Here is a 25,317-nt window from a genome sequence, read left to right as displayed (position 1 = left end):
GCCCTTCCCCTCGCCTCTCTAGCCCGCAGTCATCCGGCCTTCGCTCTCACCGCCCGACCCAGGCCGCGGGAGAACACGCTCGAGGTGCGCGCGGCCTCGGAGGCTGAGGGCGCCTGCGCAGAGACGGTGCGGGGGGCGTGGCGGCGTGGGCGGAGCGCGGTGCTGTTCTGCGGCCCTCCGGGAGGCCGGGAGGCTGCGGGAGAGCATGGCGGCCACGTTCTTCGGGGAGGTGGTGAGTGCGCCTTGCCGAGCTGGGACGGAGGACGAGGAGGAGGAAGCGGAGGGGAGGAGGTTGACGCCCGAGGACCAGGAGGTGCGGCGCCAGCTGGCGCGGAAGAGGTGAAGGCCTGGGCGTGGGTTCCGCGCGCCTCCGTCGTCTCGGGAGGGCCGGGGTGGGCTCGGGCTCGGTGTGCTCGGGATCATTTCGTTCCTCAAGACGCTGCCCGGCTTCCTCCAGCGTTGATTGGGTGGTTTCCTGCGGGCCTGGAACGCTTTCCTGGGCTGCAGTGCCATCGGGCCCACGTTTGTCGTGTGTTTGGTTCGTGGACACAACAACTAAAACTTCTCTGTCATCCGCCCCACATTTCAGTTAGCATTAGTGTCAGTAGCAGGTGGATAGTAGGTCTCTTCAAAGTGAAGTGTTAATTCCAAACACAAAAATTGGAGAAAATAGTGAAATGACCCTTCAACCCCCACCCAGTCATGTAAATTCAAAGTCAGGAAAATTTTGCCACATGTGTTTTATCTCGGCATTCCTGACTCCCAGTCTCCATGGCTTCCACGTTTACATCTCTCAGAATGCAAATCAAAAAGTATAGGCATTTTCTTACGTATGTTATCACCCAAAAAAACATTAATAATTTTTTGGTACCATGTAATGGCCAGTTCTTGATCAAATTTATTCAGTTGTCTCAAACATGACATTTTACAGTGTGTTTGTGTAAACCAAAACCAGAATCATAACAGGGTCTAGCATTGCAATTAGATATTCTGTTTCCAGCTTCTATCATTTACCGCAGTCTCCTTTGAGACTGGTTGTCCTGTAGAGTGCCCCATACTCTAGATTTGTCTGATAATTTTTACTCTTGGAGCCATTTATCGTGTGTCTATTACCGGCGTTTCCTGTAAATGGAGTTCCTTCCACAGGCCTGATCAGACTCAGGTTCAATATTTTGCTGCAAGAATGCTTTTTCAAAGGTGGTGCTTGCTGTCTCTTAACTGCACACTGTACCCTGTTGCCCCACTTACAGGGATGTTAAGATTGATTGACAGCCTGATCTCTGTTGTAGAGTTCTCCATGAACTTCTATCATATGGTTTTATCTATTAGTTATCATTGCCTGAATCCATTTTTTTCTTTGGATTATAAAATATATTCTTTTTAAGCATGTATTTTACTTGTTTCAAAATCATACCTATAGTATCCTTTTTATGGTGATATGGTACTAGCTCTATTTAAGTTGACTTAATTTCTTTCTTTCTTGTGCTAGGGAGGTGCGGCTTCTTCGAAGACAAACAAAAACATCCTTGGAAGTTTCTCTGCTAGAAAAATATCCTTGCTCCAAGTTTATAATTGCCATAGGAAATAATGCGGTAGGTAAGTAGATTTGCGTTAGACTAGACATTTTGTTGAAAGAACAAAATCTGAAGTTATTTCTTTCCATCATAAAAGATTTCAAATGTCTGTTGCTTTTTTAAGGGAAGTGATAGAGTAATTTTGTATCATGAATAAAATCTTGCTGCTCACGTGGCATCTCTTTTTAATAAACTTAAAAAATAAGATTTAAAGGATATGTGCTTGGCTTTAGGAACTTACAGACCCAAGGTTCTGGCATGTTGAGGTATCCAGGTTTCCTTAAGCTCTTGAGCCTGTTTTGGCTGGTCTTGAAGGTGGCTTGTGTACATGGCCCCCTTGTGGCTATGGTTCTTAAATGTTTTTGAATTAACAGGCTCCTTTAAGAACATAAGGAAAACTAAAAATAATAATCAGTAACATTTTTGAGCACTTAAGTTTTAAAGTCTCTTCCTGTATGTATCCATTTGATAGGTTAAAGTTAGAACAGTACCGAGGTCAGGGAGAACTGCATGAACATACCAGCGCACAAGCCTATACAGTATTAGAGCTCACAGGCTCCGAGGAGCATTCAGGGTGCCAGTTAAGGTCCCCTGCTCTGTAAGGCAGCCCTAGGGCTGGCAGGACATGCAGGTACTTGGTAAAACACCACTGGTTCGTTTATATGAAGTTCTCTTGGCCTAGAATTTTCCAGAGGCGTGTTACTCTGTACAAGTGGTGAAGTTTGTCGGCAAACCCATCCTAAATTCCCGGCTCTGTACTCAGAGTGCGCCTTTAACTTCCTGAGACCTCAGTTTTCTCGTCTGTGGAATGGTGGTGTAGGGTCGGTTGCCTTGGAGGCTCTTTTAGCTCTAAAATTCTAGAGTAATTTGACCTGTTTTTTTTATTACGCAGCTTGCAGAACCAAGCACTGACTTAATGTGCATTGTTTTTCACAGCATTTTTGTCATCATTTGTTATGAATTCAGGAGTCTGGGAAGAAGTTGGTTGTGCTAAACTCTGGAATGAATGGTGTAGAACAACGGACACTGTACATCTGTCCCCCATGGAGGCTTTCTGTGTGTTTTATCATCTGAAATCAAATCCCTCGGTATGTGGTACTTGTATATTTAAGGAGGAGTTATTTAGGCATTACTTATGTAATAATGTTCATTTGAATGCCAAGTTCCTTTTTGTCTGCTTTTGAGCTGAGGAATTGTGCCTGTAGATAGTGGTAGTAACCACTCTTGTTTTTATAAATATTCATGGATATAAACAGTGTATTGGTAAAGTTCCTAGGAAGTTCTGAAATCACTTTGTTAGAAACAAATTGTAACCATTAGATAGTCAAACCTTGCCCTTGTTCAGAAAAGATTTCATCTGGCAACTCTTAAATATGCAAAAATGTGTTCACTCCCTGAAAGCAGGGAGTTTTGCTTTGATGCTATACACCCAGTGTTTAGCCAATGCCTGGTACATGTAAGAAATTCATTTAACGCTGGTTGAGCACATGAACACTTTATTCTAAGTACAAGTCTGTTGACATCAAGCTTTCATTCTCACCGATTTGTTCTGTTTTTTTTTTTAAGTGATGAAAGGCATTCTGTGGTTGACACAGAGTGATTTCATTGGCTTTCACTTTGTCCTAATCCTAATCTTGGGTCCTTTTAATGCAGTGTGGTGGACAATTTGAGAGATAAATCAGGCAGATGAGGGTGGCGAGGAGGTGAGACATACATGTCTCCTCATCTGCTTGTCTGACAGAGTACCATTCCACAACTGCTAAGCACTTGAACAAAGGCCAGGGGCAGGGGTTCAAATAATGGAAGCAGTCAGTAATTCCATAGTATTATAATGTTGCTTATTTCAAAAGGTAAGGATCAAATGTTAGCCTTGAAAACTGTAAAATGTATTCTGTAATACTTAGACAAATTTGTTTCTGTAACATGTAATCCAAAGTTATTTAAGTTTATTAAGGATTTCTATAGACAACTAGTACCTACAGGAAATAAATAATAAGGAAAGTAAGCATGTTCCTTATTTGATCCTTAGTGAACAGGTTTCACTTTAGATTGTGAAGGTCAGGTAGGAGAAATTTCTGTTAGTACATCTAGTTATACTGTTTATTGGTCAGCTATCTCTTGATTATTGAGAAACCATATGTGCAGTTAATTACACATCCAGTCCTTTTCTTCTCCACTCTCCCCATGCCCATTTTTCCCTTCCTGTGCTTTCTTCGTGTAATTAAGTGTTAGTATATCTGGCAATATTTTACTAGAAGACATTGTTGACTTCTACAGGTAGTATCAGTCCATGAGTATTAATAACCCAGAATCTCATCCTTTTATGGCATTGTGGCATTGCAGATTATTTCACTTGGAGCATATGGTCTATAACTTCGTTTCTAAAATAATTCCAGCTTTACAGGCATCAGCTCCATTTTAGGATGCTGTCAGGCTGCTGTCATTTACTCTGTTGGCACTTAAATGTTTGTAAATGCTTACGTTTCCTGGAGTACATAATTGAGTTTGGTCTTCACAATGTGTGGTGCCCAAAGGGCAGGAGGACTGGTGCTGTCGCAGTTTTATGCAGATGGTTCTGGTGATCTTGACTAGTAGTGTCCCCAGCATCTCATTTGGTAGCTCCCATGCTTGCTCTGTCATTGTGCACTTTATGCTGACAGAAACTGCCAGCAGCGGCTCGATTCTTAAATTTAAAGAAAAATAAGCCAGTAGCAAGTTCAGGGAAACAAGTGTTACCCAAGGGTTATATTAGGTTTCACTTGATATATATATGGTGTCAGTTTGGAGTGTGTATAAAATTTGACCTGATAGAATGTGGAATGATCTTCCAGGTTTTCCTCTGTCAGTGCAGTTGCTATGTTGCTGAGGATCAGCAGTATCAGTGGCTGGAAAAGGTAAGAAAGAAACAAAGACGGGTGAGCAGTTGGCTATGGGAGTTGCCCGTATTCAAGGGCTCAGTGTCTTTACACTTAAATAGACATAGCCACATATTGAAAGGGGAAGTATTTGTTTTTTTAAAATACTGTAGGATCCTAATTTGTTACAGAAGAGAATAAAAAACTCATTTAACAAACATAATCATTGGTGTGCTAAAAGACTGTAGGTCATAGAAGCATAAAACCTAGTTGCATTCTTTCCATCCCCCTTATTAGTTTGTTTGCAAGTACTACATCCATTCTTTCTTAACATTAGGATGAATCAGTTGAGGCTTTTTTTTTTTGGCAAGAAGCAGCGTTTATTGATGCCCGAGGCTTTTGTTTTGTGGAAAAATTGTGCATGTAGTAAGTGCACAGTAAAACAGTTTTCACTGAAGAATTTAACTCATTAAGGATTTTATAGAATAATAATTTTATCAGTTGTTTATTATTTTTAAATGAAGTAGGCGTTTTTTATACATCATAGCAACATTTCAGCTTATATCTTAAGTATATTTTTGTATAGGTGTTAACAGTTAAATTCATTAGAAATAGGAAATTTGATGTATACCTCTTTTAAACCAGATTGACATACTAAGAAATATTATTAAAAGTTATTAAATGCATTTTATTAGATGATGAGTTTTTTAATTTTTTTAATTTTTGAGGAGAGCAAGGCAGAGGCTTTCATTTAGAGAGAAAGCGAGAGGACAGAGCTCCTGGCTTAAGCCAGGGGGGGACAAGAGAGCCCCTGATGACGAGTTTTTTTAAGAAGGTCTATGAACGTTCTGATAATCATATACATGATTTTATGTTATGTACTGATGTGTATTTTTCTAGGGAGTAGGTCCCTAGCTTTTATCAGCACTCAGAAAGGCAGGAAACTGCTGTATTTATAATTTTCATTTATATAGGATGACTGTTATGTCAAAATATTTTATTTTTGTATGGTGGAATAACTTTTCCAGACTTAGAAAAAATGTTAAATTATTCATTTCCAAAACAAGATTTTTTTATTTATATTTTCTTCCTAGGTTATCCCTTCTCTTGGTTCATGTCAGGCACTTGATCCTGGTAATCTCACACAGTCTCGTAGAGTTGCCAAGTGTTGTGAATTCACAGTATAAGTATTATAGGGAGGGCAATAAATCAGGCCTCGTGAATGATGTTTTATCTCTTAAATGGGACCGTGTCTGCTAACAGATGTATACAGGTCTTCCTTGACTCATGATGGGGTTATATCCAGACAGGCCCATCTTAAGTTGAAAGTATTGTTAAGTCGTAAATGCAGTTAATGCTTCTAATCTACCAAACACCATAGCTTAGCCTAGCCTACCTTAAACATGCATCAGGATGCTTATATTAGCTACAGTTGGGCAAAATCACCTAATACAAGGCCTATTTTATAATAATTTATTATGTAATTTTATTATGTAAATGTATGTAATTGATTGCATACTGTACTGAAGGTGAAAAACGAGGTTGTGCGGTACAGAGTGGTTGTAGGTGTACTGATTGTTGGCTCAGGGTCACGTGGCTCACTGGGAGCTGTGGCTTACTGCCTCCACCCAGCATCACAAGAGATGATCATACTGCATGTTGCTAGCCCAGGAAAAGTTAAAAATTTGAAGTACACTTTCTACTGAATATATATTGCTTTTGCACCATTGTAAAGTAAAAGAATTCTTAAGGTGAGGTATCTTAAGTTGGGGATTGTCTGTATAGTATTAACTTTTGTGTTTATTTATAAAATTGTGATATAATGAAATTAGTCTTACAAATCATGATATGTAATGTATAATCTTCAGTTTTATTGTTATTTGAAATAGCCATTTTTTCTTTTCATAAGATATTTTCAGTGCAGTGACCTAAACTCTACTCTTTTCTTTAAAAAACAACTCCTTTTTTTGTTTACATCACCATAGAATTTAAAAGTTGGAAAGGTCATTAGAGATCCATGAAATACAAATTTAGAAGGTCTAGGTGATTGAAAATTGACTATAGTTGAAATAACTTGAGTGAATTAAGAATCGTTTGTACTGATTTGAGTTATGAATGTAGCCTGCAAGCAGCATTCTTAGAAAGCTCTTTATTAAAGTGTTCTTGAACACATTACTACATGCAGTAGAGAAAATGAGTTATTTCCATTTTTTAATACAAGACTAGTCTGTAGTTTTCAAGTAGCATTCTTAGGTATAATCTGTATTAGAAGGGAATTTAATCACTTCACTGTATCCAAAAGAATGGGTGTCACTCTTCAATTCATTAATATAACTGTTCTCAACACTACTTGCAAATGGCTTTCCTGCAAACATCTTTATAACGAGTATTCTTGAACACTTCACTACATGCATTACAGAATTGGGAGAGATTGCCTTCATTCACTGATACAACACTGGTCTGAATGCAGCCTACAAGTAGCGCGCTCAGAAACACACACACAAAGAATCCTTCGTGGGTGGCATTGGCGGGTGGGAGAGGGAGTGACCTGAGCACTGACGGGTGCCCCTAGGCAGTGACCCGTTTACTCTGGATGCCAGCAGCTGCTCTGCCTGTTGCCATTCCTGACATCATTTGCTCCAGGTCACACAGCAACCTTACACAGATAGTGCTCTTCTTAGTTCAAAGATAAGTAGGGCTACTTGGAGAAGGTCACTGAGCCAGAAAGTGAGGGGTCAGCAAAGCATGTGTGCCATTTTTCCATGGACACTTGCACCCCTGTGAGGAATGATATTACTGTGAATGATGTTAGATAGACAGCTAGAAAAATATTTCTTTTCTGTAGCAAAATAATGTATCTCTTTTAATTTGAAGTCAATTTTGTGTTAGGTTTTTGGCTCTTGTCCACGGAAGAATGTGCAAATAACTATTCTCACATGTCGCCATGTCACCGACTATAAAACTTCAGAACCTACCAGCAGCCTCCATTCTCCTTTCCTGAAAGCCCTGAAAACACAGAATTTCAAGGAGCCTCCATGCTGTTCACTGCTGGAACAGCCCAATATCGTGCACAATCTCCCTGCAGCAGGTGCTCTTGAGAGTATATCAGTTACTGCTCTGTTGATATTACTCTTTTGACTATTAGAGAACTCTTTTGAAGTAGTTTGTTATTGATGGTTGATACCAGTGTATTGCTTTTAATCTTCGATATCTGTAGTTGTTAGTATATTATATTTGATCTGAATTTTAAGTTTAACTGTGTTGAATTAACAGTTACCATATGACAGCAGCTCAGAGTTCTTAACTGTCAAAGCAGCTCTGTTGCTCTGTGATCTTTGGTAACTCATGCAAGCCACTGTGAGAGGTAAATTGTTGGTCTATGAAAAGTTGGTAAAGTATGTTTTAATTGTCAAAATAGAAGTTTCAGGTATTGAATTTGGAGAGTTGCTTTGATTTTTTTTTTTATTCCAGTTACTAGTTATACCCTAGCATCCTATCAAAACTAGATTTATTTACTTTTCAGTAGTTAATATGTTGTATATGTAATTAATTATTAAATAAAGGCTTTTTCCTTTGAATGTTAAGTTTACTAAAATAAGTGGCTAAATATTTTACATTATTATATATTATTTCTATTTAATTACTTTATTATAGTCAGCAAAATTTTAATCTTATATCTACTTAAGATGTGTTTCAGTGGTATGTTAAGGAAATGCAAAGTAAATAATATTTTCAAGACTAGTAGTAAAAGCAAGGATTACTTAGGAAAACAAATTGGCTTTGAAAGAAAATAATGTGTTCACAGTGGCAGTAAGCTCTTTGATTAAAAGAGGCAATAGACTTGACTGCTTTTAAAAGCAGCCTTTATTATCTAGAGATGTTTAATTTAAAAGTCATCTAAAGAAAACTTAAGTGGTTTTTCCCTTGTGTATTCATAGTACTGAGTTATTGCCAAGTATGGCAAATCCCTGCGATTCTGTACCTGTGTTATACTGATGTGATGAAGTTAGATCCCTTGACCGTTGAGGCTTTTAAGCCTATACTTTATTCCAGAAGCTTGAAAAGTTTGGTAAAGGTAAGGTTCTAAATCATTCACTTAAGTGTTGAGTTATTTTAACAAACTTATTACGAAATATAAATATATGGTATTAATTAAAACCTAAGCAACACTTAGAGGTCCTTTATTTCTCAAAATAAAGCTTGCTCGTTTGGCAGTTCGAATTTGGCTGTCATTCTCCTAGATATGCTTCTGTAACTTGGGGAGTGTTTTGTTGATAATTGATTGGTGCAATGCACTGATACAAATCCCAGATGGCTATGTAGAAAGGTGATTTTACTGTTACAGAACCTTCTATAATTAATTGGAAGGTTTAATTTTTGAGAAGGCATTTTTTGAGCACAGTATGGCTCAGATTATCATAACATTTATTCAGTTAATCTTGGGTGGGCCTGGGTGCCTGAAGATGGGCTAGACCTTTCCCTGGCCTCAGTTTGTATGTCTTAGGGCTCCTTTTCCAGAAAATACATAGTGGAACATACAGAGTTTTGCCTTTAATTCCAGGTAGTTTGGGAACTTCTTTCCTTTCTCTAAGAGATTTGCTAAAAGTCCATGAATTCCTAGTTAAGAATTTCTTCCTTAAAGGGAAAGCAGTTGTAACATTGTTCCACAGTAGAAACTTTTATTCTGGAATGGCCATTAGTGTTGGGACAGCTTTTCTGGTAAGTTCTGTTGGAGTTAGCCCATTTCATAGGCCTCATGAATTAGTTTGCTTGCTAAATAGCTCTGTGGGAATGGACCACTTTTTTCCATTTTGGTATTCCCAGTTAATCACATACCTGGCATGTAAAAGGAGGCCCTCAACCATTTGTTGAATTAGTAAAACTGAAGCTAATTTAGCACAGATCAAGTATATGTTTCAGATGAGCCAGAGTAGTGGATGATTTTTCTGACAAGTTGAGTTATTTTATATTCAGAGTATATAATAACTAATAGTTCATTTGCTTCTGTGGTTAACTTCTCACTGTGTTGAGAGCAGGGCCATGGCCGTGGTGCTCATGGTGTCGTATGGCACGCTTCGCCCCAGACGGACTTGGACTTGTTCTGGGAATTGTAAATCATCTGTCAGAGTTTAAGTCACTTTCAGCTTTTAAGAATATTATTTGAAGGGGAAATTTAAAAAACTTTCTTAACCTTTTCATAAACATGATGATTTGTGGCTGAGTGCTGTTTTCTTTGCGACAAAATGTAGTCATTTGAGTTAGTTCATAGTTCCTGTCGATCTTGCAGTGGTATGTGGTCAACAGGACAGCATTCTCTTGGGGGCCTACTGTGGACCCCACAGTGCTAGGTCCCTGCTGCAGGGCGTCCAGAGCTGCGTTCGTGCTGAGGCCCAGAGGTGGCATGAGGTGGGGATTGGGCCAGGCTGATGCGGAAGACCCAGCTGTGGGGGGGGAGGGGCGGGGGCAAGGTTAATCTGCTGCGAGAGGCTGGTGCTAGGCTGGGTTGAGAGGTGGATGAATGGTCATAGTTAGAAGTACTGGAGGGAAGCATGTGAGCTCAAAGGTGGGCAGGATTAGGAGAACGAGTGAGGGAACAGCAGTGAGCATGCTGTTGCCACAGAGGGAGCTGCGGTGTTGTGGCTGTCAGAGGGCCTTAGCCTGCCTTTGGGGCCCTGAGGGAACATCAGAGAGTTGTGGCAGGGGGAGGACATGCTGAGATGTCTCACCTACAGAAATGCTGAAATGCTCAGGTATTTATCTCCTGGAAGAGGAGATGGAAGCCAGGCCTTTCCATTGGGTGTGTGCTTTGTTTATGTCTGGAGAGTATAGGGCCTGGGGTGTGTATGGTGCTTCTAACTGAATTCTCAAAATCACTGTATTAACAGCCTTTTTCTCTTCTTCCAGAATATTCCCCAGAGCACAGAGATACTGAAGAAACTGATGACAACAGATGAAATTCAGAGTAACATTTATACATGATGCCAAGACTGTTTTGTAAAGTATATTACCCACCCATTCCTTTAAGGGGAGCAGTGTGCACTGTTTTATGGGTTACTCATTTTCAAGGGAGTATTTGAGGCTGTTAAAAACAGAATAAACTTATTTTAAATTCATGGTATAGTTCCTTTTTGATGGTGGTACTATTCACAAATAAGCCAGATATTATTCTTTATCCACTAGGTGGGAGTATTGTTTTACTTGAATAATTTAAGGTAATACAGTTAAATGTTTAAAGACCCACAGTTTTATTAATATGGTAAACTATAGTTACTTTGGTGCAAAAATTCTGTATGCTTTTTGAAAGTTGATTTGTTGGTGATTCTTAATATGTGGAAAGTCTTCTTTATGAGATCTTCAATGTTTTTGTTTTGTGGATAAAAATTGGTAAGGTAACAGTTACATGTTTGCTCCAAATGAAGCAAAAAGACATGGCATTTTACTACTTTTCAGTAATATGTGATGCATAGCTTCTTCATGCAGACTTTCTGGGCTCTTTTGCAAGGTTAACTGTATTTGTGTCACCAGCTCTCCTGCATTGTTATCATTAGAATGTGACTGGAATCATGAATTCTAAGTAGCCATATCACTAAACTATAAACTAAGTTGCATAGTGAGAATTTTAAAATAGTGGAGTTGAGAAATACTTAACTCTTCTTTTTCTTCCTTTTTAGTTACTGAATCTATTATATATTACAGATGTAGACAACTTACCATTTATGTCTTCCAGATTCAGTTCATTCACTGTTCTTGGTCATGGTTGGGGGTGGGGCCAGGAGATTCTGCCAGTTGCCTTCTGGTTGAGTAAACTTGGTGTCCTCTGCACAGTCAGCAGCTGGGATCCTTGCACAGGGCATGTAAATGTGCCTGAGGCTAGAAATGGAAACATTTTCCCTGCCAAATGTACGCTTTCAGGGCATTGGCAGAGCCCTATAGAGGCATTGGCACGGAGCCTGGAGCTGGAGCCTTCCCTGAGCTGCGGGTTCATGTGGTAAGTGAGGAAAAGCAGTCCTGGAGAGGAACCGGCTGTGTTCAAATCTCAGGCCAGCTCTTACAGGCCAGTGACGGTGGGCAGATGCCTTAAAGCTCCCAGGGCCCCAGTTTGCTTAGCTATAAACTGCAGATAAAACTAGAAAATATACTAGAAAGTGTGCAGTAAGTGTTATTTCTCTCGGGTTTCAGTTTTTCATCTGCTTAATAAGGAAGATTCTCTCTGCTGATGTGGTTGGGTAGTTGTAAGAATAAAAATATAAAAATGCTTTTGATGAATTGTAGAATGGTATTTCTATGTACACACCCCTGTGTAAACATATTCCAGAAAGCCAGTCGTGGTGGTGCAGCCAGGGTGGAGTTAGTCACTCCGCCATTCCTTTGCAGAACTCGTGCCAGTACGAGAACCACAATTCTTGACAATGTAAAGGCCAGGATGGAATGGCTAGGGGAGAAGTTTCTCATCAGGAACGATCCTGGGAAAACCATGGAAGCAGGAATCTCAGATGGCTGAAGCTATCCAGGAATAAGCCTCTTGGAAGAAGCAGCAGTCCTAAGAAGCAGGAGTGTGGTGTCGGCACCATGGAGCCATGACGAAAACCAGAATTGCAGGAACTTGGCATAGGGTGACCATAGCCGCAGCCCGCAGTGTGACAAGTGGGGAGAGGATTTAGAGCTCGAGGTCTTTGAAGAGCTAGGAGAACCACGCACCTTATGGGCAAACATGACACCATTTGTAGGTGTCCCATTCAAAGGGGAGTAGCTGAAACAACATAATGGAACCTAGCAAGAGAACTGGCCATATAAAGGAAGAAACAGCATTAAAATACAGGAGTATTTCTATTGAGAAATACCAGAAACATCTATTTTTAAAAATTCAGGAAATTTGGATTTTTATTTTTCTAAGAGTATGATGAGAATGTATGAGATGAAGCTAGCTGAAAGGAAATTTTAATTGAATAAAAAGAGTTTTGAAAGAAAAAGCAGCTTTGTACAGTAGCAAAGAGCAGAACAAATACAGTATGAAATCCAAAGTATATATAATGTACATATATTACACTACATAATAGCAGTTATGTAGAGGACCGGGGCGGTCCTTATATGCGGAAGGACAGAAATGGGCAGAGAACACAAAATGACACTTGTTGACAAGACAATGTACTTCCAGCTTATGGGTAACTGAATTTCCCAGAGAGGAGAGCAGCTCAGAAATGGTAATTAATGACAACAGATTCTTCCTAACTGGAGAAAGACTTGATTCTGTAAATTCAAAGAGCCCCATCAGTTGTGAGATTGAAAAGACATAAAAAGCTAGATGGCCTGAATTTTAAGGCCAAAGTATGCAGGCTTACAAGAAGAATGATTACCTATCTTCTCACTTACCGATTACTGCCTGATATCCACACTTCAGCTTGCAGGCTTAAAGCAGCCACACCCATCTCCCTGAGTCTGCAGGCTCTCTCACCGTGCTCAGCTGGTCTTACCTCCTGCGTCTAGGCTCATGTCTGACGGGAGTTGGCTGGTCTAGGACGGTCTTGGCTCTCTTCAACGTGCTCCTCTTGTTCCTCAGTAGGCAAGCCTGGGTCTGTTCTCATCATACCTGCCCAGGCATTTCTCATGGTGATTGCAGAGGAGCAGAGAGGAAACAAAATTGCAAGTGACTTTTCAAGTCTGTATCAAGTTTGCTGTGGTTCCAGTGGTCACATTCAGAGGCAGTATGGCGGGCAGGACCACCAAAAGGTATGCATGGGGGCAATGACAAATTGGGGCCTTCAATACAGTCAATCAGAGGTTCTCAGCCTGTCCTTTGTAATTTTCATGCCCCTCCTACATGCAAAATACTGTCCGCCAGTCCTAGGACACCCAAAGACTCATCCAGTTGTGATACCAGGCCTGAAGTCCAGGACCTTATGATTTATATTGGGTCTAGATGCATCCTCAACAAAACCTACAAACTGAAAAGACAAGTTGTATGCTCTCTACACACTCAGGATACCTGCAAGAAATGTTTCCATTTGAGAAGACGAAGACTAGGACATGTAGTCATTGGCTGTACAATGCTGAAATCCACTGGGCAAATAGTGCCAACCTCCCTGACTAGGAATGAGCCCAGTTTTGGTTGCCTGGCAGAGCCTCTCCAGTCTCATTTTTGGCCCTTCTTTAAGCTGTTTCTTTTTCATCCCATACCTTGCTTACACTCAAAAAAATGACACTTGTTAGCAGCTAAATAGCTTTGTGATCCATAGAAAGGTGAGTGCCTGCAGTACAACACCCTTAAACACCCTGTAGGCTCCTGCTGTATCTAACTATAGTCCACTCCATGCTCCAAATGTCACTGTCAAGAACTGTAAAGGATCTGGGATTTTGCCAACATGGCAAACTTCCAGGTAAGTCTGCCATGCTTTCAGGGACCCTGGCATAGGACACGAGGCTCCCACGTTAGACACAAAGGACTTGGTTACAGCATAGCAGGCAGCATGTGCTGCTCATGTGTCAGTTTTGCTTGTCCCCCCAAGTCCCACAGGGATGATGCAGAGCCACCCAGGAGGGCACTGTTCGCAGTGGGTCTGCATCACAGCTGAGGAATGAGCTTAGGGAATTGGAATCTTCTGTGATGGACAGGAAGCAAACTTGCCTTTTCTCTGGAGGAGACATTTTATTGGCCTTTAAACACATCTGCCCTTTGTTCCGGAAGGACCAGTCTCTGTCTTCCAACACTTTGCTGTACAAACAGCCTTGAAATGATAGCACCTCTGTTCTCAAGTCCAGAAGTGAGAGAGCTGAGAATTCTCTCCCAAGAATACGCACCCTGTGTTATGTACCATACCACCCCACTGGCCATGCTGATCAGTCTGCCCAGTAGGTTGCTGATGTTTTGGAGGTAGGTATGAAAGAGAGGAGGCAAGATGAATCCAGGCATGTGGTCTGAGCACTGAGAGTGGAGCTGCGTCAGCCGCGACGGGGGATGCTGCCAGGTGAGAAGAGGAACTGGTGTGGCCCGGGATGTTGTATGTGAGATGTCAGCTAGACATTCGGGTGGGAGTGTGGAGAAGGCAGTTGGACTCGAAGCCTGGTGTTGGGAGACAGGTCCTGGCTGGTGGCTAACAACAAGCATTGTCTGCAAAGGGACCAGTCAGGGTGTGGCCTTGGGTGAGATCACAAGGCAGTGCAGACAGAGAGGACCGAGGGATGGGCCTTGGGGCCCTGCAGTGTTGTGCTCAGGGAGACAGTAGGAGACTGAGCAGAGCACCGGGTGAGGTAGCCTGGAACCAGGAGACCATGGTTTCTTGCAAGCCTGTAAACAAAGTGCTTGAAGCAGCATGGCTTTCTTCCCTGGGCTTCATGCTGCTGGCACACGAAGGAAAATGAGGACCGATGGATCACGGTCAGGTTTATCAGCGTGGTGATTGGTTGAATAGGTTGTGTACTCATTTACACTGAGATTAAGAGTAACAGATCGATGATATTTAGAGGTGTAGGATTTGTAATTATATTCAATAAATCACTAATTTCAATAGTCATGGTTTCTGGAGAAAATCAGAATAAACACAAACGACAACTATAATTCTAATTCCTCTCTTTTTAATGCCAACAGAGACTCATTTCTGAGTTGTATTCCTGTCCTGCAGTCTTGGAGTGGGGAGAGGGGCAGAGAGGAGGATGCTCGAGAGAGATGGGAAGAAGAGCCGGAGTTGTCGCCCTGCCTGGGATGACAGGATTTTAGGGAACAGATGTGAGAAATTCAGCATGGGTTCCAAACGGGCTCTCTGGATCAGTCAGGTTTCAAGAAAAACCTAGATCCATTAGGCTTTGTTGGCAGCCTCCAGTGACAGGAGGGACTCATTTTCATGCCCTGTCTTCGATTCTGTGGAACATCTTGATCTAATAATCTGACTTTAGAATATCTCGGAGTTGGTAATCCAGTCTGTCTAATCCCCTCACATGAAATATGGTCACCACAAACATTTTCAAATGTGGAAAATATCACCAGCCCCTCTGGTGACCTATGTAAGCAGATATGACGCTGCTTAAATAAACCATTCTGACCACACCTGGAAGTTTTGTCTCGGTGTTCTCTGCAAATTGTATTTTCTCATGAATGAAGTCCCACGGCAATGTCGTTCTGCATCCATACCTTAGGAGAGGCAAGTGGGGAGACGAAAGGCACATCACCCTGATTGTTGATAGCATGTCTTGCGAAGGTGGGCCTGAGATCCCTGCAAATGTATCTGTACTGACTGGATGCAGGGCAATGGATCTGTGAGAGGGAATGGAGGGCAGGGGTTTCAGTGAAGCCAGTTCAGTATAGTTACTCATGTGAAATGAGAACATAAATGCCAGGAATGACAGTTTTGCTTATTAGGAAAAGGACAAACAACTCATCCCTGCCCTCCCTTTCCATCCTCGTTGCCCTTTGTAGGTGTGTTTAGTCCCCTTTGGCCTGAATCCCACCCCAAGGAGCAGCTCCTGCGACAGACCACCAGGGAAGGGGACTTAAACCCCACAGTGTGCGTGACGTTGCCTAGACAGGCTTATTGCGTGTCATTCCTGACACAGGCCTGGGAGAGCCCATTTTACAAATGAGGACACCAAGGCCCAGGCCCGCAGAGGTGGAGTCTGATAGGATCAGACCTGGGCAGGTGGGTTCAGGCCCGATTCTATACTGCCTCTTTGCTTTTCCTACAGACCTACCCTGCCCAAGGCTGGGAGGCTAGGCTTGGGGCTCTGTGGCTGGAAGCACCCAGAAGACAGGAAATCCAGCAGCCACTGGAGACTGGGCTTGGCCTTGCAGAGAGGGAAGCAGACCAGGAGAACCCAGTTCCTGGCCTCACCAGTGCCACATCTCGTCACTGCTGTGGACCTGGGTGCAGACCAGCAGCCTTGGGCCACAGCAGAGTGACGTCAGGTGAGGCTATTGGGCTGGGGTCTCTCCAAGCTCTGCTGGCACATCCTGGCACAGCTCCTGTGGATGGGTGGGCTCTCTGCTCTGGAGTGACTTTCCTGACACTCATCCCGCTTGTCTGAACCCAAAAGTCTGTTTCCTGCTGCACCAGTTTGAAAAGTATGGGCGGGAGGCTGGGCAGAGAAGAGTCTAGGTCCTAGACTCAGGCCATCCTGGGAAGGAACTTAGAGGCCACACGGGCCATAGCTCAGACATTTGTTAGGCAAAGGACCTCTGCAGGTGTGCAGTGAAGTGGGGAGCAAAGGGTAATACTTTGAAAATCACAGAACTGGCAGCTGAATTGCTCTCTGGACAGCAAGATGGCCTTTGGAATCCTGTCTTATGGGAATGTCAGTTCCTCTGACAGCCTGATGGGGCCCAGCCAGGAGCTGCTGGGTCCACGGCATGTCCAGCACCTCACCACTGGACTCCACTGTCCACGTGGTCCTGCTGTGTGAGTGCTCTGAATGGCCGGCGCCTCCACTCAGTCAATGTGGGCCTTGGATGTTTATTACAGAAGACCTGTGTCTTGGGTTGCCGAGCACCACTGGTGATCACTCAGAAGGTCTGCTGCGTGTTGTCAGTGGCAAGAGTGCTGGTGCGACACCGAGTATTCATCAATTGGCCATCCCTCAGTCTTGCAATATTAAATGTGAGATTGTTCATCTATTCATGTCTGTCATGAGACCAATATTAAATATGATTGATAATAAAAATAGCTCAAAGTGTATTTATTTCAATAATAATAGAAGGATTTACATCTAAGTCTCAGATCTGCAGTGCATTTTACAGGTGTCCTGAGAAAAGGATAAAAAACTTCATGCAATTATTATTGCAATTTCACATGAACGTTTGGACTTCTAAGAGGTGAAATTTTTCTATTTAGAAAACATTTATAACCACAAAAACATTTCTGGAGATTCTCAAGATGGCAGCATGAGTTGGGTGGCGGAAATCTCCCAAAACCATATATATTTTGAAAACACAGCAAATACAACTATTCCTAAAAGAGAGACCAGAAGATACAGTATAACAGCCAGGCTACATCTACATTTGCAAGAGCTCAACATCTCACAGAAAAGGGTAAAATACAAAGCCATGACCCGGCAGGACCCGAGCACTCCCCCCACCTCAGCTCACCAGTGGGGAGGGAGTGGAAGCACAGGACTGCTAAATAACCAGCCCTAGTAATCTCCACTGGGAGCACAGACACACATTGCATGGTGTATGGGATATTAGAGGATTGGAAAAGCATAATCTGAGACTTAAGACTGCAAACAGGTTGAGACAGACGGTTGTCCTGGGACAAAAGAAAAGCGGGTGCTTAAAAGTCTTAAAGGGACAAGGGTTTAATAAATGGACAAAATTGTCTTGGCACACTTCAGCCCAGCAGGCTGGGAACTTTAAGGAACTTAAGGTGCCCTAACCCCCTGGGTGCCAACACAGTTCCAAAGCCCCTCATGGTGATAGGCAGCCTGCCGTTCATTCTCCCCTGCTGGCCCTAAAAGCAAACTGGCTGACGAGCCATTGCTGTGGAGCAGCCCCGCCCACAGCAACCACACAGAGTCTTCTCCCAGCGCACAGCTAATGGGGCCAGACACAGAGGCCACTGCCAGCACGCAGCTACCCGGTGCAGACAGTGGAGACTGACATAGAATCCAGAAGGCACAAAGGGGCTTTATTCTCAGGGTGAACACGCGCTGCTTGCCTGCAACCCCCGCCAGAAGCCTGGGCCATCCCCAGGGGCGCCTCACCCACATCAGCTCAGGGGATTAACCCAGAGGCTGCTCCCTGTGTGCAGTTGCTTGGCACAGGCAGTGGAGACAGGCAAGGCCACCAGCTAGCAAGAAGGGACTTTGATCTTCCAGCTGACACACATGCCACTCACCAGCAATAACTTCTATCGTGAAAAGGCAGAAGAATCTTGTTCAGTCCAAAATCCCTCAAACAGCAGAGAGAGGGCCTGGTAACACCAAAATCACCAATCTTCCTGAAAAAGAATTCAAAATAAAAGTCAGAAGCATGCCAACGGATCCACAGATGAATATGCAAAAGCAAAGGGATGAATTCTGGAGGGAGATAACAGAAATGAAACAAACAATGGAAGGATTTAAGAGCAGACTGGATGAGGTGGAAGAGACTGTTAATGAAATAGAAATCACAGAACAGAAATAGAGAGAGGCTGAGGCAGAGACAGGTAAATGGATCTCTAGGAATGAAAGAATATTAAGAGAACTGTGTGACCAATCCAAACAGAAGAATATTGTTCGCAGTCGAGTGGCGCGGGTGTCAGCTGGGAGGACAAAGTCCCTTCCTGTTTTTCGGTCACGGTGCATGTCTCCACTGTCTGTGCTGGTTAACCGCGCACAGCGAGCGGCCTCTGGGTTAATCTCTAAACTGCCATGGGAGGGGTGGCCCTTGGGATGGCCTAGGGCAAATGTGGGGGTCCCAGGCAAGCGGCACGGGTTCTGCCATGAGGACAGAGCCCTTTGTGCTTCCTGGTGGCCGTGCCTGTCTCTGCCATCTGTGCCAGTTAGCAGCGCGCGGAGGGAGCAGCTTCTGGGTTGATTCCTAAGCTGCCATGTGCAGGGCGGCCCTCAGGATGGGGTGCCACCCTACATCAAGATGCTTACTCCCCCATTCCAGGGCCCACCAGCCTTCAGTACTGCTGTTTCTGAGTCACCAACCTCTCTGTGCTCCTGTGTGATGCAGCTCAGCTGCCCCAGCCCACCAGGCCCCACCACCCCAATCAGTCCATCACCTGTTCTCACATTAGCCTTGTCCTAGACAATTTGGTCTCAGGTGAGCAGAAGGCTCATTTCATCCCCACATTGGGCTTTTCATCAGCTTTTGTTCCCCATTTTTCCTTCCACAGTCAGAGAAAGGACACTCACCCCTTGAACTTGGGAATCCTGTGATTCCTGTTGTTTATCAGATAATCTCCAAATATCTGTTCCCCGTTCAGTCTCCTTGGTCTAAATCTAATTTATCTTTCTCACTTTATCTCCCTGTTTTCTTCAAAATCCAGCCATGTGCTGCCTTTTCCAAAGCCCTTCCACCTGCTCAGCTGCACGCTACCTTACCTCTGTATTTCCATGGAGCCTGTCTAGAAACAGAGACGTGTGCACACATCACCACTAGACAAGACCTTTGACGGTGGGCATGGCTCTGTCAGGATTTTGGAGAACTCAGTGGCAGGAGCAAAGATATCTTAAAAAATGAGAAGATAAAAACTCAGTCCTGGAAGACTGCCTGGAACTCGCAGCCAATCAAAGGTGACTTCTACCCACTTCAGGTAAAAGCTAGGACCCTGAGCCAGAGGCCATTATCTCACAGAGACAGGAGGAAGGCGAGGTGATTCCCACAGTGTGTAAGCAGAATTTTAGCCACAACAGTTCAAGATGATCTTGAGTTTCTCAGTTAGTAAGAATTAGAAATACCAGAACATACTGTGTGAGTATGATGCATCTTTGACAAGGAAAAAGGTAATATATATATAGTAATATGTAATAATATATAATATATAACTGAGTAGTGGGTGCAAACCTCAGTGCCCAACCCTGAGTGGCTGTTCAATTTCTTTACTCTTCTATAATTTCCCTTTTGGGCTGACATTCCACCAGTTATAGGAACTAAATCTTGGTCAGCTCAGGGATGGCCCTTCCTTAGGGTGTGTCTCTGTGTTGGGGGCTGACGCAGGCCAAGACCTCAGGGAAGGTGTCACCCTGGGAGGACTTGTCCCCAATTTTCTCTGGAGTCTTCAGACATGGCCCTGTTCGTGATCCACATTCTCTTTTCTCTCGGGGCCCTAAGACATGCTGGGGTGCAGTAGAACAGACTCTGCTTTTGGGGGCATCCAGGGACAGTGAGGGCAGCTTTTGACACTGCTGAGGGGACATTTCTGCTCCCACATTGAGGGGCCACTCTATTTGTTTTGCAGTTCACTCATAAGCATTGCAGTCTGGTACAAATTTTGGGGTAGGGCCCTTTGCTGGGCCGTGTATGTGGAAGGCTCCCTCTGCCCTGTGACCCTGGCATCTACTGTATCAGCCTCTGCCCGGCTGTGGCTTTGGAGGTTAGATGCCTACAAGAATGCCAACAGTAGGTACACTTTTTTTTGTCTCCACCCTCCCCATCTGATACCCTGAAATCCCATCTTTGGGCACAGGAAGGACCAGCTCAGACAGATCTCACATCTCCTTTCTGTTTCACCCAAGATCCCACATTTTGGAACTCAAATGACTTTGACTTCTATTCTCTGAACTCTGCAGTGTCACCCATTCCCTGAAGCACAAAGCAGGGGATACTGGGTGGGGGCCTGGGGTGCAAGGACCTCTGAGGAAAACAAACTGCAAAAAACTGGAGGCAAAAAGCAGTGGGAGAATATTTGCTTAAATTTGAGTCACAATTATTTTTAGGTGGTGGGATTTGGTAATTTTTTGCTTTTTATCTAAAAGTTTTTTTTCCAACATTGAATATAAATTACTTTTATAAGTAGGAATAAAAAAAACCCCAACCAATGAATTATAAAAACAATCCACACTGTTTCACTTTAAAATGTGTCTGGCTTGGGTCTCATCTCAGACTGTATGTTCAGGTAGCCCATCAAATCTTTTGTTTAAGCTTCGTGAATACTCAAGTTACAGTACTAATTCTGATCTGGTCATTCATCTCCCTCTGGCCACTGTTAAGCAGGTACTTATTTCCAAGCGCTCAGGATGCTGCAAAGGGCAAAGGAGACTCGGAATTTGTGATCAGCGAGGTGCCCACCTAGTGGGTGCCTGGATCTGAGCCCCAGTCCTGGTTCTGAATGAGCAGCACAAGCACAGTCCCACCTACAGATGTCCTCACAGGGCTCGCTTGTCCAGGCTTCTCCTGCTACAGGAACAGAAAATCACCATCAGTCCTCATTATCTGGAGATTCTGTATTTGTGAGTTCACCTATTTTCTTGGAAGTCCCAAATCACTTTCAATACTTTCTTGGTCATTCATATGGGCCGGGGCAGAGTGGCAAAATATCTGAGCGGCCTGATGCACCTGCCTCCAGCTGCAGCTGACGCAGCAGTGTGCTCCCCTTGGGGCCTGCATCCGAGAGACGACTGGAGCATGCCTATGGGGCTGGGCGGTGCAGGCCGGAGCAGGCGGCCCCAGGAGGGTCAGGCGGTGCCGAATCCCAGCTCTGGCCCCTGCTAGCAGGATGGCCTCAGGAGGCTCACTTAGCACTTTTGAATCTTGCTTCTCTTTTTTAAAATAAGGAAAACGGAATCTACCTGGCTGAGTTTTAGGACTGAAGGCTATAATCTATGTGCGATATGTAGATACTCCCCAGGAGCTCATATCTCCCCAGGAGTGACGGTTCAGTCCTCACTAATTCAGTGTTCCAAGAGACTTTATAGCCACCGTGAATAATGAGAATCAACTCTACCTGGCTTAGAGGTAGCCAGAGAAAGAGGCTCCCGTTGGGTGGGCATCTCTCAGGGTGATGGTTCTGTATCTTGAGGACTGGGGTGTCGAGAGTCTCAGCTCAGGCTGCTGTAACAAACTGCCACAGACGGGGGGCTTACACAGCAGACACGAGCTGCTTACAGTCCTACAGGCTGGGAGTTGGGGATCAAGACTCCACCTGATGCGGTTCTTGGTGAGACTCTTCCTGGCTTGCACCCGCCACCTTCTCCTTGTGTCCTCACATGGCAGAGAGGGAGCAAGCTTTCTCATGTCTCTTCCTATCATGGCTCTAATCCCACCACAAGGGCTCCACCCTCATTACCTAAGTGCCTCTCAAAGGCCCCACCTCCAGATATGATCACATGGGGGTTAGAGTTCAGGATATGAACTGGGGTGTCGGGGCTAAAACATTCAGCCCACAACAAGGAGGTCGAACCATTGCCCTGCAGGGCAGGCCTGGACAAGGAGTGCAGAGAGACGTCTGGGTGGTAGGGGAGGCTGATCCTGTACTCAGCACATGAGGAGAAATGGGAGGAAGATGAAGAGAGAGGAACACAGGAGGCTGCTGAGCAGGCCCGTTTCTGTGGCATGGGGGGCAGTCTGTGGGCCTCACACCAGCACGGCATTGCAGGAGGGCGAATCCAAGTCTGTTTACCACTCCTTCCCTGGGTGAAAAATAGACTTATGTTTTTAGATATGGTTTTATTTTGCACTGTCACCTACCATGCTCCCTGACTTACGGCTGCTTTGGAGCTTAAAAGCACAGTTCTTGGGCCATGGCCACTGCATTTGTGTCACAGCTGACAACCACTATCTTAATCTCTTCATTAGCCATGAGAGATTTATTTTCCCAAGTCTTCAAACTTTGCTGAGTGGAATATTTAATTGAATGGATTGCTGGGTTCTGTGGCTCTCCTTTCCTCCTTTCCCTGCCTGTGAGTCCACTGCAGAACTCCGGGCTGAAGTTCATTGTCACTGTTGGTCTTCTGCAGCTCTGCTGGCCAGAGCTGAGGAGACCCAAAGCCTCGCCCTCTTCTGGTGTTAAGGACCGAATTATGTACCCCAGTCCTCTTGCCTCAGGTTCATTTGTTGAAGCCCCAAACTCCTATGTGGCTGTACTTGGAGATTAGGCTTCTAAGGATAATTAAAGTTAAATGAGTGGATATGGGTAGGGTCCTAACTCTTAACTGAAACTGGTGTCCTTATAAGTAGGGGAGACACCAGAGCTCTCTCTCCCCACACATGTGCAGAGAAAAGGCCATGAGAGGACACAGGGAGACGGTGGCCTTCTATAAGCAAATGAGACAGGGACCATGGGTGTAGTCAGAGTAGGGTGAGGGAAAAGCAGGGCAGAATATTTACAGTCAGAGCAATGTAACAATGGGCAAAGAAGTCCCCATTGAAACTCTGTTAAGCATTATGCAAAGTCAAGGTCACATTAATTCTCTAGGGAAAGATACCTAAGAATATAGACATCTTCAGTGAGATCAGTTAAAGGTCAAAAGGGCCAGGAGCAACTTGGCCTGGAATGTTAGTGTTCCCCAAGGGTATCTCAGCATAACCCGTGACTCTGCTGTCAGCCCTGGCATTCAGACTGTGACCCAGCCCACCTTGAAGACAAGGGCAGGTGGTACAAGTCCATACCCCTAAGTCTTTTTTTGATGTTCTCGAAAAATCCTCAATTGCCTATAAAACCCCTAGACAGCGCACCATCAGGGGCTCTCTTGTCCCCTCCTGCCGTGAGCCAGGAGCTCTATTCTCTCACTCTATTTCTAAATAAAAGCCTGCACCTTGCTCTCCTACCTTGAGTGCTTGTGAAGCTCATTCTTCGGCTTCGTGAACAAGAACCCCGGCATCACCAAGAGGAGAGAGATCTCACCAAAACCCACCTGATAGTACCTTGATATTGGACTTCTAGCCTCTAGAACTGTAAGAAAATAAATGTCTGTTTTTTAAGCCATATAGTATGTAGTATTTTGTTATGGTAGCCTGGGCTGACTAATACATCTGGCAATGAAGAGTGGAATCAGGGCCACTCCACTCTTGTGCCCTGGAGCAGGCCTTGTTGGCTGCCTCCTTAGTCTCCACTTAGACCTTCTCCCTTTCTAACAGGACCAAGAAATACCCTGTTTGTTATGGGATTTGGGTGGAGTCAATCCTGATCCATCGCAGCCAATCTAATCTGCATGTTGCATTCTTTGCGTCATGATTAGTTTAGGAGTGAGCGTATTGGTCCAATCAGAGGGATGCTCAGAGCTTTTGTTCAATGGTTGAGGAAAGAGAATGTATCTCTCCTTGGATATAAATGAGGGTAAATGGAGCCTGGAGGCTCCTGAAAGATTTCACTACCATGAGGGCTTGAGACAGATCCAGTGGCATCTCAGAGAAACAGAACTGCAGTTCTGAAGACATCATGAATATCTGTCCCAAAATGCATTGTCCCACCTCTGGACTTTTCTGTTATTTCACAACAAATCTCTTTCATTGTTTTAGCTAATCTTGTTGTTTCTTTTGACCTGCTACTAAATGTATCCTAACTGGAAGTCTTTCCACCAGTTGATTTCCCACATAGCAGTAGAGTGAGAATTTAACAATATAGAGCTGATTCATACTGATGCTGGGGTTCTTGTTTGCGGAGCCGAAGGATGAGCTTCACGAACAGTCAAGGTAGGAGAGCAAGGAACAGGCTTTTATTTAGAGATACAGTGAAAGGACAGAGCTCCCGGCTCACGCCAGGAGGGGGCAAGAGAGTCCCTAGTGGTGCGTTGTCTAGGGGGTTTTATAGGCAACTGAGGATTCTTCAAGAACATGAAAAAACTTAGGGGTGTGGTCTTAAGTGGTCTCTGAATATTTAGAATTAACTTAACACAAGTAACTTCCTCTGATGATTTCTCTCTGAGATACCAGCATCTAGGTCTGGGAGCATATGAAACAAGGCCACCTGCTCAGCTCCCAAGGTGGGCTGAGGTATTGTTTGCTAAAGAGTAAGTTAAGAATTTCTAACGTCTTAACTTCCTGGGTATTAAAATGCAATCTTATCTTTAAGGTGGAATCCTTCCTGCCTTTTACTGTGTTGTTTATGCCTGGGCTTACTTGCTAAATTAGTTGCTCAGTTTGCAAAATCACTTCATCAGATCTGAAGGAGGAAAGACAGCACATAAGCCTGGGCCTTTTAGTATGCTAAAGAAAACCTTACACATGATTATAAATGGTTAGTATAACAAAACATGTGCTACTCTTCTTTATCTGGGGAACATTAACTAATTTTACTTAAGAATGATTCTAGAGCTCAGTGTTTAACATAGAGTTTTAGCAGGGGGGTTTCCTTGCATGCAATTGCATTGCTCTGACTGCAAATATCCCTCCCTGCTCCCTCTAGAGGCCCTCACCCTACTCTGACTACATCTATGGTCCCTGTCTCAATACCACTTGGTAGCTTGAGTCCTTTTAGTGGTTTTCTGTTCCATTTAGGATAAAGTCTAAAGTCTATTTCTAGTAGTGGTGGTATGAGGAG

At 43.9% G+C, this 25,317-nt stretch overlaps 1 protein-coding gene across 4 annotated transcripts; it reads left to right on the top strand.

The window, feature by feature from the left end:
* The first annotated feature begins 66 nt into the window (after window positions 1–66).
* PSMG1 (proteasome assembly chaperone 1) lies at window positions 67–10,542 on the top strand. 4 transcript variants are annotated; one of them, XM_036899296.2, is made up of 7 exons: window positions 67–339; window positions 1,490–1,596; window positions 2,541–2,662; window positions 4,406–4,468; window positions 7,319–7,517; window positions 8,368–8,504; window positions 10,334–10,542. In XM_036899296.2, exons 1-7 carry the CDS (start codon window positions 206–208, stop codon window positions 10,406–10,408), a joined length of 837 nt encoding a protein of 278 aa, XP_036755191.2. In that variant the 5' UTR covers window positions 67–205; the 3' UTR covers window positions 10,409–10,542. The 4 variants fall into 4 exon arrangements, with proteins under 4 accessions (XP_036755191.2, XP_036755189.2, XP_036755194.2 ...); XM_036899294.2 differs by having other exon boundaries at window positions 2,511–2,662; XM_036899299.2 differs by having other exon boundaries at window positions 97–232; window positions 1,490–1,592; window positions 2,511–2,662.
* The last annotated feature ends 14,775 nt before the right edge of the window (window positions 10,543–25,317 follow it).

Source organism: Manis pentadactyla, chromosome 1, assembly GCF_030020395.1.
Source record: "Manis pentadactyla isolate mManPen7 chromosome 1, mManPen7.hap1, whole genome shotgun sequence".
In the NCBI taxonomy this organism is placed as follows: Eukaryota; Metazoa; Chordata; class Mammalia; order Pholidota; family Manidae; genus Manis; species Manis pentadactyla.
This window is presented reverse-complemented; position numbering and strand designations above follow the sequence as displayed.